Here is a 14,019-nt window from a genome sequence, read left to right on the forward strand (position 1 = left end):
TTTTTTGTTTTGTTTTGTTTTTTACAAAACTGTTTCCTCCAAGTGGTGAGCATTCATTTGAGGCCTTTGAGGTAATATGTCAGGATTATAGTACATAAAAAATATGTGCGTTCTATGGTACTCAAAAGGGACCAAATTGGTCCCACGGGTAAAAAGAGTGGGCATATATGACAAATTTGTACTCTATACACCTTGCAATTGCGGATATCCTTGCATTTTAACTCATACCGAAGACGTATTTATCCGTATTTTTTAAACTCGCTCCCAAAGACGTGTTAATACGTCTTTTACGGTTTCTTTGCGCAAGAGTCAGAAAGAGGTGATGACGCCAGTGCACAATAAAAGAGGTGACTTTTCAAGCAGTTTTAACGGCCACATAACGGCCAGTTATGTGGCCGTTTTCCATAAAAACGGCCACAAGGTGCCAGAAGTGCATTTGATAAGAGCTCGGCGTGGATCATTTGCATGTATAAACACACTCGACAGGAAGGAGGAAGGGAGAGAGCGTGGAGGAGTGTAGCGTGCAGAAGGTTACGCATGGTAGGGAAATATTAACGCATGCGCACACGCGCTCGCACACGCGCGCACAGACACAGTTTAGTTCCGAATGTGGGAAATGGTAAATAGTTCATGGTGTTATATTTGTAAATAAATTGTTATTTTGATGTAAAACAACCCTTTTTTGTGTTGCTTATGTTGTGGTGCAGATGTTTAGGTATTTGAGTGCCACAAAAGCAAAAAATTTGTGTCAAAGTGAAAGTTATGCTTGTAAAATCAGTCAAAATCATCTAAAATGGCCGCTACTGAAGGGGTTGAATTGTTAAAAATGGGATGGTTGGGATTTAATGAGTTAAAAAGAAAGTAAAGAAAAAAAATCCAGGAGAAGTTTCATACAATTAGCGTTGAAACAATTTTTAAAGATGTGTAGTGAAGCCTGTTTTTTTTTCTCAAATCTGTCCTGGCGTGCACACGACGCGGGTTGGCCACCTCGTATCATCGGTGTAACGCTCAGCAGGAACAAAATGTCGCGCTTTTGAACAAAAGTCCAAAAGCTGCAGTCAGTTGTCTTCCACTCCAGGCCAGCAGATGGCGGTGGAGCGGCCGCGTCTTTGCGAGCATTCCTCGCCGCTGATTTCTTTGAAGAAAGTCAACGATTGACACGTCCTGCAGGGCCTCTCCTGTGCGACGTTAGCCGTAAAAGCGGGAGCACTTAGCCCGCCTTCTGTGGACGTGTGTGCTGACAAACAGGCGGCTGCCCCCGTAAATCCCGAGCCCGGCGATGCCAAGACTCTGCTTTCTCGGATAAAGCTTCTCCCCGCGCTTCAGCCGGCTGATTTACGGCCGCACGCCTCGGCTTTTCTGACCTTTGCATATCTCCCACTGAAGGCATAAATTAGCGCTGACACAGATTGGAGGCTTTAAGAGCGCTTTATGACATGTTAAACCCAACCTAACCGCACCGGACGCTGGTTGTGCTAGCTCAGGGAGGGAGGCTGCCTTCCGCCCGACACCCTGGGACCATTTTGGGAGAGGAAATGTTTACTGCTTTACTCTTTTTTTCTCCCGTTTTAGTTCAGTGTGTTCTTGTGTTCCTGCCATCTCTCCCTGTCCTTGATCTACTGTCCTGTCCGGTGGTGTGAGAGCAACTGCCATATAAATAATCATAAAAATAGCTGACCTAAACGTTAGTATTCATTTTAAAAATAGTTTTAATAAAGTATTATTATTTATTTATTAAAGTATATTAATATTGAAATATATTAATATTTTAGTATTAATAAATAATAAATTAAATAAATTGTCTGTATTTGAGCGATTACCCTGGCCAACGCAAATGTTTGTATTAGAGGATTGCTTTTCATTTTTTCAAGTATGATTTATTATTTTTATTTCTTTGTAAAAAAAAAATAAATAAATATGTAAAATTACCAGTATTTGTGTATATGTGCTAGCTAGCCGAAACGTTTGTGTTAATTCAAGAGTTAACTTTCAATTAAAGAAACTTTCAATTAAGTATTACTAATGATTAAGTGTTCACTTAAAAATGAATTTCAGTTAAGTATCATTATTTATTTAAAAAAAACATATTAGATAAATAATAAATAAATTGTCTGTATTTGAGTAATTACCCTAGCTAGCGTAAATGTTTGTATTAATTCTAGAATTTATATTTATTTAAATATTATTAAATCTTATAAATTCTTTCTTTTTTTTACAAATTTCATAAAATATTTCAAATAAATAATCAATATAATAAATTACTAGTATTTTTGTATATATGCTAGCTAACCGAACTGTTTGTATTAATTAAAGAACGGACTTTAATTAAAAATAAAACACTCGTATTTGTGTATATATGTTAGCTAACCTAAGTGTTTGTATTAATTAAATAATTGCCTTTCAATTAAGTATTCCGAGTTATTATTATTTATTTGGAAAGAAATAAATAACACATCAAATATACCAGCTAAATGTTTGCATTAATTGGAGAATTGCTTGTTGGCTCACTAAAGTATGTCAGTAAGCTAGCCTAATAGTTGTGTGCGTAGGTGAGTACGGTGGTGCTGTCTTTCCCTTGAAGCTTCATTTGCAGGAAATGAAGTAGTCCGGGTGAGTGTGGAGGCTGTAGGAAGGTTAATTGGTGCCGCTGGAAGTTTGCTGGTGAGGCCATCAGATGATGAGGAAGAAGAAGTTAATCTCCCACAATTCCTCCCAGCGCGATAACGATAACGCCCACCTCCGCTTTCAGATTCACATGAGGTGGAAGCGTGGCGGCTCGCCCGGCGGAATGCGGTGCAATTATTCATATTTTTTTCCCCCGAAAAAGGCGGCAAAGATAAAGTGCATTTTGTGAATTTCAAACAAGCACGGTGCGTTCAGGTTCCCTCCGGGCCAGAGGGGTCAACGGCATTTTTGCTAGGAAGTGTGCCGGTCCACGTCCAACTTGTTCACATTCTTAACTCTAATTCAGGTGGAAAAAGAAGTTGATCACGCCCAATAACCACGTCAAATGGGAATACTCTGTTACAGGGTCAAACTGGCAATGTTTTAAGACACTTTTGAACATTTTTAAGGTTAAGCTCTGTTATTTATAATCAAAACAGAAAGAGTCTGTTCCAGCATCAACCTGTGGCCATCCTCGCCTGACTTGTGTCGCAATAAGTTTCATTTCCTGTTCTATGGTTATTGTCACGCTTTGTCTCACTGCTAACCCCTCTGATGTGACATGGCGGAGCGAGCCTTTGGATAGAAAATCGGCTCACTTTTGGAGGGATCTTCGTTGGAATTCTGACCCCACTTGGTCAGTGCCATAAGTAACCCCCCCACCCCCAAACCCGCCCCCCAATTCCCCCCGCTAATATGTCCACTTTGCTTGCTGGAGCTGCTGGTGTTCTCTGTATTTCTATAAAAATCCGAGCGTCTTAAATAAAACATTCCTCCCTCAGCATCCCGCCTGTTTTAGAGGCCATCACTGGTGTCTCTGGGCCAATCAGGAGGCGGCTCTGACGCGGGAGGGGATGGGGGGGTTCCTGGTTGTGATGTTTGTTCTCCAAACCTCCATCTTCACGCGTCCATTAGCGGGGCGAGCACCTGCAGGCTTCCTCTGGAGTCTCTTGTGAAATATTGACGAAAAAAGACGAGAGAAAAAGCACGAGGACACCCAGAAGTGCACCCGGACCCCGTCGGTTATGTCCCATTCATTTTTTAAACGCCTCTCCGCAAATGCACGCTTCTCCACGAGGGGCATCTCAGATTTGCGCCGCCGTTGAAAATACACCGTTTTCTTCTTGTGGTGCCCTCAGACAGTCAGTAACGGTGTTGTTTAATTATCTGCTAATGAAAGCCATCATGTTTGCACTCCCGCTACCAGCTGGGAGTCGGAACAGGTGAATAATGAAAGATGTAATTACTCTTTACGAGACTGTCGGGGACGATGCACACAGCTGACACTAAGTTTTTATTTACAGGCATGACTGTTTGTGGAACGCAGGGCTGTCCAAAGTTGTTTTTAATACTCAAAAAATATCATCTAACAAGAAAACGAAAAAAATGTAAAAATCAGCAGTCATTTTACGAGAGTAAAGGCAAATATTAAGAGAAAAAGTCCTTTTTTATGAGAATAATGTAATATTATTATGCTAAATAATGTCATTTTAGTAGCATAAAGTTGAAATATTTAAAAAAAAATCTTATTTTTTATGAGAAACAAACAAAACTACAATTAAAGGTGTCTTTTTTTTGAAAATGAAGTTGGGGAAAACGTTACAAGAATAAAGTCAAAATATTATGGGAATAAAGTCATAATAATCCATCCATCCTCTATGCCGCTCATCCTGAAGTCATAATAATGAGAGGAAAATTTACAAGAAGAAAGTTGATATAGTTGGAAAATTACAAAAAAACAACAACAGCAGAAATGGAAAAAAATTATCTGTAATTTACGAGAATAAAGTCAAAATATTACGAGAAAAAAGTCGTATTCTACCGGTAAAAATGTCGCAATTTTACGAGAATAAACTCATAATATTATGAGGAAAAATAATTCTTCATTCCTCAAATCATTTTAGTAGCATAGAGTTGAAAAATTAAAGAATTTTTTTTTTAAAGGCTAGACTTTATGAGAAATAAACAAAAGAAATATATATATTGAAAACAAATATAATAAAGTTGTCATTTTTGCTAAATTTGGTTGCGATCAAAGTTATAATGTTACTAGAATAAAGTCAAAATTTTTAAATAAAGTCAGAATTACAAGAACAAAATTTACAAGAAGAAAGTTGAAGTAGTTGCAAAATACTAAAAAAAAAAACAACAACAGCAGAAATGGAAAAAAACAGATGTAATTTTACGAGAATAATGTCAACATATTAAGAGAAAAAATGTTGCAATTTTACGAGAATAATCTCATAATATTTATAATATTTTGAAGAAAAAATATGTAATATTTTTTAAAGACATAAAATTATGAGAATATTATAAGAAACTGAACAAAATTGGCATTTTTGGAAAATTAGGTTGTGGAAAAAGTTATAATATTATGGGAATAAAGTCATAATATTAAAGAAGAAAATTTTGAAATTTTATTTAAGAAGTAAGTTTAAATATTTGGAACATAAAAAGAACAACATCAGAAATGGAAAAGCAGCTGTAATTTTGTGACAATAAAGTGAAAATATTAAGAGAAAAAAGTCTACATTTTTACGAGAATAAACTCGTAATATTACGAGGAAAAATAATTGAATAAATGTGATGTTTTTTAAAAGTTGTAACATTATGAGAAACAAAACTAAATAATGTAATTTTTGGAAAATCAGGTTGGCGAAAAAGTCGAAATATTATGGGAATAAACTCGTAATATTACAGGAAGAAATTGTATGGAGATTTTTACGATTTAAAAAGAAATTTGAAATATTTGGGAAAATAAAAAAAAAATTTGGGAAAAAAAAATGGGAAAAAAGAGCAAAAAGTGAAGTTGATCCTGATATGGTGCTTTTGTCATCTTTATGACAAAGCTGAGATGAAGTTTTTGTCTTAAATACAGTCTATAGAACTTCTGGACTGTGTTATTATTTTTGGACAAATACACCACATGGTCGGATTGACTTGAAATTTGTCACACAGCTCTACACAACAGCCACTGTAACTTGAAGGTGTTTCGTTGAATCAGCCTGAAATTTGGTACACATTTTTAGGGAAGTGCCAAGCACGTGTGTGTCAAATTTGAGCAAGATGAGTTGAAAAACATGGCCGCCATCAAGCAAAATGTGGGCAGGACTTACAGTAGCATGTGGCACCACCCATAGAGGGCAACACTAATGCATGTGCACTTGTCATCATCATTGCGTTTTTCCGTCAACAAGATCACTTCCTCCAGTCACGCGCAAACCACATGCTGAAGTGCCCTCACAAGTTTGCGGCAAGCCAAAGCTGGGACTTTTTGTCTTGGCGGATTGCAGGCGCGGCCCTTAATCACCGTGGAATAGGTCATTTGCACTCACAGTTAACAGGCCTGCAGAAGAATCAATTTGCTTTTGTCACTCTGCGGCCAGTGATGGTTGTAAACACATCACGTCGAGGCCAGAAAAGCCTTGAACGCAGCACTAAGTCGATGGCCTGTCGTCAATCACAGGCAGCGTAAGACGTTTTGTCCGGTGCCGCTCGCACACCAACAACAAAGGCTGGATTGAATTTATTGTTTTTGTTTTGGTATCTTAATGAGAGATGGGCTTTGCTGCTGTATGATCCCAAATGTGACGAGGCTCAGCTTGCACTTAATTCTCATGATTTCCTTACTTTTTTCAAATTAATTAATTGAATTTGCATTGTCTGACCTCACAGTTTTCACGTTTCACATGATCGTACACACAGTAAGCTATATTTTTTATTTTTGCATACATTTTAATGTAAATTTCATTTAAATTATATTCCTTTGCATAATAATAACAGTTTTGTTTTGCACCCAGCACTGGTTTTGTGTTTTATAGCGCTTTTCAAGATACCAAAGTGTTTAATTTAATTGTATTTTATTTTATTTAAAGGTAAATTCAAGATGTATTTATTATAATAATAATAATTTGTTTTGTGCCTTACAGCACTGATTATGATTTATCATGACATACAGATTTGATTTTATTAATCTATATGTAAATTAAAATACAAATGTTATTTATTTTAATCTGAATTTTTTGGTACTTTATAGCACTTTGGATGATTGCCTCGATATTTTTTTCTGTTATTTACTTTTGTCATTTATTTTCTTTCTTGTATTTATTTTTTCATGATTTAATTGTATTTGGTCAATTTATCTTATAAAAATTGTTAATAATAATAAATTGTTTCCCCAGATATGATTTGATTTGATTGTAGAAATCTAAATGTAAATTAACATTTTCATTGTAGTTATTTTAATAATAATTATATTTTTTGGGTACTTTATAGCACTTTTAAAGATTCCATTGTTTTTTTATTATTTTATTTGTACTTAATAACACTTTTGAATATTTTATTTTACTGTATGACACTTAACAGAAACGTAAATGTACCATACATGTATTAATAATAATCATTTTAATTTATTTTATTTGTATTTATTTTTAATTAATTTATATGTATTTATTTTAATTTTATTTGTAATAATAAAAAAGTTAAAACATTTTTTTCCATACATATGTATAAATATATACATTTTTTATTCCATCAAATAAATGTATTATTATTATTATTCTTTGTAGTAGTAGTAGTAATAGTATGTTCATTAAAGTCAGATCAGTGGACAAATAGGTACAATATTATAATTTTTTCATAGTAAATGTACAAGCCAAAGAAAAGTAAAATATTTGCAAACAACGGGTGTCTCTCTCTGTTGTTGCTTCCGAGTATTGCATGTCATTTCACGCCATGGCTTCACAAAGTAGCTACCTAGACATAAACAAATAACCGCAATCCGAATATGAACGTCATTAACGTGTCAATGTCGTTTTTCCTTCCAGTGTACATGCCCGACGATGAAGATGCGGCTCCTCAAGACGGCGTCATGGAGGAAGACGGAGAGACCGACGCTCTGACGGAAGAGGAATGCTCAGAGAAGACCAGCCCCAAAGTGTCCGAGGACCGCGAGCTGGACAACAGGAGCAGTAACAGTTACAGCAACCAGAACTCTCCCGCCAGCCTCCTGTCTAACCAGGAGGCAGAGCTAGAGTCGCACCTGAGCGACACCTGCGACAGGCTTGCCGACTTTAAGAACTCAGACGCACCGCCAGACGACGAGGGTTGTAAACGCAAGGACGAGACAGGGAGCAGCTTGCAGAAAATGCGTGCGGCGTATGCAAACTTTCTTTCGGACTCCTACTGGACGGCAGTTGGGACGGACTTGAAAGCGGGCAAAACCACCAGCAAAGCCAACTGCGACAGCACCAACGGCAGCACCAAGAGTGACTTCGACTGGCACCAGGACGCGCTGTCCAAGACCCTGCAGCAGACGCTGTCCCCGAAGCCTCCGTCCAAACCCAACCTCTTCAGTTCCGTGCATCTGTACCGGCAGAGCAGCAAACCCTGCGGCTCAGTGTTCACGGGTGCCAGCCGCTTCCGCTGTAAGGACTGCAGTGCCGCTTACGACACCTTGGTGGAGCTGACGGTCCACATGAACAAGAGTGGACACTACCAGGACAACAACCTCAGCAAGGAAAATAGTTCATCTGCCTCGTCCTCAAAATCGAGGAAACGTAGCTTGCAGGATCTGGAAGGGAAGGAGGATGCACAGAAGGTCTTAAAGTGCATGTTCTGTGGTCATTCCTTTGACTCGCTCCAGGATTTGAGCGTCCACATGATCAAAACGAAGCATTACCAAAAAGTGCCTTTAAAGGAGCCAATCCCAGTCATCACCCCAAAACTACTTCCACCAGCAAAGAAGCGGGCCTTCGAAAGCGCCAGGCCGTGCTCCCCGGACTCCACTACCGGGGCATCCGGGTACGGTGACACCCAGCGAGCCGGTGTCGCGTCGAACCCCAACAATAACCGCTATGGCTATCAGAATGGCGCCAGTTACACTTGGCAGTTTGAGACGTGCAAGTCTCAGATTCTGAAGTGCATGGAGTGCGGCAGCTCCCACGACACCCTGCAGCAGCTCACCACGCACATGATGGTGACGGGACATTTTATCAAGGTCACCAACTCCGCTTCCAAGAAGGGGAAACAGTTAGCTCTCGACCCCTTGGCGGTGGAGAAGATCCAAGGCTTAGTCGAGGCCCCCTCTGAAGCAGACGGAGACAAGATGTCTCCTAAGAATGTTTCCCCTGGAGGCAGCGAGAGGGATGGGGAGGACGGTTCTTCCAAAGGGGACGAAAGTGAAGGGAAGGATGAAAAGCTAGAGAGTGAAGATCAAAAGGCAGGAAACTTCAAGTACCCTTATCTCCGTGAGGAGGATCTGGAGCAGGACTCGGCCGGAGGCGGGGACATCCTTAAGTCTTTAGCCAACACAGTTGCTTCGGCCATCAATAAAGCTCAAACAGGAACGCCGAGCTGGAGCGCCTATCCGAGCATCCACGCCGCCTATCAGCTCTCCGGCATCATCAAAAGTGTCCCTATTTCTACCGCTGCGTCGCCTCCCGCTCAGGTGAAGCAGACATTCAACCAAAGGCTGCGGCCGATCGCCCCTAAGGGGAGGAACCACGATGCCACGGGCCCGGAGGGTCCCCCGGTGTTGCATAATGACAGCGACATCAAACAGGACGTGATCAGTGACGGTAAAGACGGCGAGAGTGCGAAGTTTGATCTGATGGAGACGGATGACAGCGACTGTCAGGATGATTGCTCCTTCTCTTCAAAGCCTGATGCCAACACTGGGAATGATGGCGGCGAGGCGATCAAAGCGAAGATGAGCCCAGATTTCTCTGACAGAGGCAAGACTCCGAGCCCCTCCGCCGGCGACAGTGATGCTCCGGATATCCTTGCTGTAAACCCTCTCAGTGCACTGCAGTCAGTCCTGAACAATCACCTCGGCAAAGCCAATAAACCCAAAAACTCACGATTAGACAAACTATCTTCTCACGCCCAGTCTATTTTTGCTAACATGAATCAAAAGCCAGCACTAATACTCGCTAATCCTGCGAGGAATAAGCCGAAGAATAGCTTTCTCTTTGCGAGTGACGACCAGCCGATAGACTTGACGAAATCCAAACACAGCAAGCCCAGGTCCTCGCTGCCCGCCGTGCCGCACAAGTACGCTCTGTCCGACATCGCCGACATGGTCAAAGTTCTCCCCAAAGCCACCACGCCCAAACCCCCCGTAGCCTCCAGGCTCCCCACCATGAAACTCGAATCCGACGTCAGGCGCTTCGAGGATGTGTCCGCCGAAGTCTACTCGGTCCACAAGCGCAAGGGCCGCCAGTCCAACTGGAACCCTCGCCACCTTCTCATCCTGCAGGCGCAGTTCGCCTCCAGCCTCTTCCTCACCTCGGAGGGCAAGTACCTGCTGTCTGACCTCGGCCCTCAGGAGCGCATGCACATCTCCAAGTTCACCGGACTCTCCATGACCACCATAAGCCATTGGCTGGCCAATGTCAAGTACCAGCTGCGGAAAACCGGCGGCACCAAATTCCTAAAGAACATGGACACGGGCCACCCCGTCTTCTACTGCAACGACTGTGCTTCGCAGTTCAGGTCGCCGGCCGCCTTCATCTCCCACCTGGAGTCCCACCTGGGCTTCCAGATCAAAGACATGTGCAAGATGCCCGTGGAGCACCACTCCAAGGCAGAGGAGGCCCAGCTCCCCAAGGTGCTGGGACTCGTCCGTCCATCCGAGACGCCGCTCCCCGACGAGGACGGCGACTCCAAGTTCAAATGTAAGCTGTGCTGTCGGACATTTGCCAGCAATCACGCCGTCAAGCTCCATTTGAGTAAGACACACAGCAAGTCCCCCGACAACCACTCGCAGTACGTGGAGATGGACAAGGACTAGTCGCGGTCACATTTCCTATTTAGGAAACACAAACACGGGTCGGACATTTTGAACTTTTTTTTCCCCCCAGTTAGCGTTGTGTAGTGCACATTGTCACCACTTTTGAGGGACGCTGGTTCGGAGATGCCGGTTCGGAGACGGCGTCTGGTAATTCCACGCCTGCTTGAAGAAACTTCAGTGCTGATGTTTGCATGTGTAGCCACGCCATGACTACTATTTATTATTTCTATGATACTCTTTCAACGGTACTTCAAAGGCCACATCATGGTAAATATTTGGAATACATGTAAAAAAAAAATATATTTGGAGTACATCTGACCCATTTCTGAGATGTTTCCTGTTGCCGTCGTAGAAACAAAAAAAAAGCACTTTAATAAATGTTTAATCAGCAATTTGGATTCTCGACAAGGAGCAAAACAATTTCACGCGTAAAAGGAAAAACGAAAACACACGCAACAAACCTGTGATACCGGCACCTTTTTTTACATATTCAAATAAAGACTTAACATTTCATAACCGCTTGTCTTTGTGTTTTATTCATTGATCATTTCTTTCTTCCCAGTCCCACTATCACGCAAACATGGCTTTTTAAGGCCTCACTTTTGGTCCCGAGGGTAAAAAGTGTGACCATATAAATTCAACTAAAATGTTTCTTAATAAATTCAAAAAATATATATCAAATAAGATGAGATTACATTGTATTATTATTATTATTATTATTATTATTATTATTATTATTATTATTTTATTGCTAATAAATATTATATTATATATATTATACAGCAATAAAAAATAAGACACCAATTATATAAAAATGTATTGTATAATACAATATTATATAAATACAGCACAATATATTATATATACATATTATATATAATATTTTTTATATTATGTATTTTTGAAAATTATTAATATATATTAATAACTATTAATACATATTTATATATTATATGTCAATGATATAAATCTTAAATTAAAATATAATTACATTTTATTATTTATTACATATTTATTATTATTGTTATTGTTATTATTATTAATTAATAATTGTATAATATAATCTATCTACTATAATTATACATATATATACAGTATATATAATGCGTGTATATATTATAATATATATGAATACTATATATATATATATAAATACAATATATACAGATATTATAGATAGAATATTAATAAATAATTATAATAAATATTACATATTAATAATATAATAATATAAGTCTTAATAAAATAAAATAGTTAAATTGCATTAGTATCATTATTATTATTATTATTCATAAATATGTATCATATATAATAATATACTGTAGGGGTGTAACTGTATTGAACAGTTTCGGTTCTGCCTGTTCGGTTCAGTCCACTTGTGTACCGTTTCGGTTATATTTTGTGCTATTTTTCTCATCAAATGTATTACTAGAGTGATCTAAGCACTTCACGCGGGCGAGTTCCCACACGGACGTCTCTGAGTGTCGGACACTACTGACTGAGGGGGAAGAACGCTAGAAGCTCGCAGGCGTGACAAATGGCATCATGGCCTGAGAAGTCTGAGCTGGAAGACCCTCCCGTCTCGCTGCGGTCTCCTGTTTGGGAGCACTTCGGCTTCCCTGTTAAAAGTATGGATGGACAAAGGCAAGTGAATAAATCCAAAGTTGTGTGTCGACGTTGTTCCACGGATATCGGGTATGCTGCAGGAAACACGTCTAACATGTTAGCGCACTTAAAGCGGCATCATCCGGCAGTGAATGTTACATCTACAAGAAATAAAACCAGCTTAGCGCAAACACAGATAACTTCAGCATATAAACAACCTCTAGCAAGCAACTCTGACCGGGCCAAAGCAGTAACAAATGGTATTGGACTTTTTATAGCCAAGAGATTACGTCCATACTCAGTTGTTGAGAGCGCTGGCTTTAAGTACAGTCATGGAAAAAATGGTTAGACCGTGTTCATTTAATGCCTGATACAACTAAAGGTACCTTTGTTTGGACAAATATAACAATGACAACAAAAATAGCTCATAAGACTTAAATGGTTTGGCAGTACAATGCTATAGCTGTTCATGTAAGAGCTTGTGATTTTGCTTATTATCAAGAAAACCATGGAAGTTGCAAAATATCAGCTTTTAAATTAAACTCTTATCAGCTACATTTGTTATCATCATTATATTTGTCCAAACAAATGTACCTTTAGTTGTACCAGGCATTAAAATGGATCAATAGACTGAAGAAACAAGGGTGGTCTAATAAATGTTTTCAAGTTCTTGAACCTCGCTACAAAATACCATCACGTCCTCACTTTTATTGCTTTTATTTATTGTTTTTTAAGTTCTGTTTGCATTTTTTTTTTAAACATTTTAAGTCATTTTTTCTTCCTTGTTTGTCCCAAAAATGAACCGAACCGAGCACTTCAAGAAACTGAACCGAACCGAAATTACATTTGAGTGTACCGTTACACCCCTAATATACTGTACAGTGTTCCCTCGCTCTATTGCGGTTCACATTTTGCAGATGTTTTTAGTGCTTTTAATTTTTTTTTTTTACAGTGTATGAACGCTGTTACAGGCCAAACCTGGCCCTTTAAGAAGAATTGCATTGTGGGAAGTTCAGTGTCTATCTCTTCCCTCGCTCGTCGGTCTGCACCGCCCATTGTTTTCTGCGTCCTGATTGGCTGTAGACCATTGTCAATCAATCTCCTTCATGCGGGCTTGCCATGTCTCCTGTGTCATCGCTAGCTTGCTTGCTTGCTAGCTTGTAAATGAATCTTCCGCCAGAGTACAGCGGAACGGCTGTCCGACCTGTAGGTTGATCATTCAAATTCCAATGAAGGTTTGATTTTGGGGGGTGTTTAAACAAGAGAGAAATGTGTACCGTGAGGGGTTTACAGCCTTGGAACATATATAACTGTAAAAAAAAATGAAGTTAGCTACTTAGCGGATTTTACTTATCACGGGCTATTTTGGGAACCTATCCCCGCGATAAATGAGGGAACACTGTACACATATTCATTAGATTTATTTATTTGTATTAAATATAATATAAATAAATAAATATTCTATACTTTATATGTTTTAGATATGACAAAAATATAAATATAAAATAAATAAACTTAAGTCTTTAGTAAAACCTAATTCATACTAAAAATTTAACTCCCATAAGAAGCACATATTTTAATATTCCGTAATCCTGACATACTACAATGCTTGACTTGCAAATATATAATACTACTAACCACCACTTGACGGAGGGCAAAAAAAAAAAAAGGGCTTCGCTACACATCTTAAAATGGAGCTCTGACAGCTTTCCATCAGTCAGCGACTGACGTGGGAGCTGTATATGGATTTTTTGTTATTATTATTTTTGCAATTTAAACGATCCCCTCTTTTGGAAGGTGTATAGAATAGCTGGGAGATTTGCATATTGCATATTTGCCCACACGTTTGACTCTCGGGACCAATTTGGTTCCATCTGACTCTCGTAAGAAGCACATATTTGGGATATACCGAAATCTGGACTTATTATATGTAATGCTTGACTCATCACTACTATATA

The 14,019-nt window shown here is 39.2% G+C and overlaps 1 protein-coding gene across 2 annotated transcripts in view; it reads left to right on the forward strand.

Annotated features, from left to right (window-relative positions):
* LOC129184336 (teashirt homolog 2) overlaps nucleotides 1-11,273 on the forward strand; it is a 54,922-nt gene extending 43,649 nt beyond the window's left edge. The window contains exon 2 of one of the 2 annotated variants that reach the window (XM_054780618.1): nucleotides 7,491-11,273. In XM_054780618.1, the coding sequence (XP_054636593.1) occupies nucleotides 7,496-10,456 (2,961 nt within the window). In that variant the 5' untranslated portion in view covers nucleotides 7,491-7,495 and the 3' untranslated portion in view covers nucleotides 10,457-11,273. The remainder of the gene's footprint in view (nucleotides 1-7,490) is intronic. The other variant, XM_054780617.1, reaches the window with a different exon arrangement.
* Nucleotides 11,274-14,019: the final 2,746 nt, after the last annotated feature.

The sequence above is a fragment of the Dunckerocampus dactyliophorus genome, chromosome 1 (genome assembly GCF_027744805.1).
Source record: "Dunckerocampus dactyliophorus isolate RoL2022-P2 chromosome 1, RoL_Ddac_1.1, whole genome shotgun sequence".
Taxonomy (NCBI): Eukaryota; Metazoa; Chordata; class Actinopteri; order Syngnathiformes; family Syngnathidae; genus Dunckerocampus; species Dunckerocampus dactyliophorus.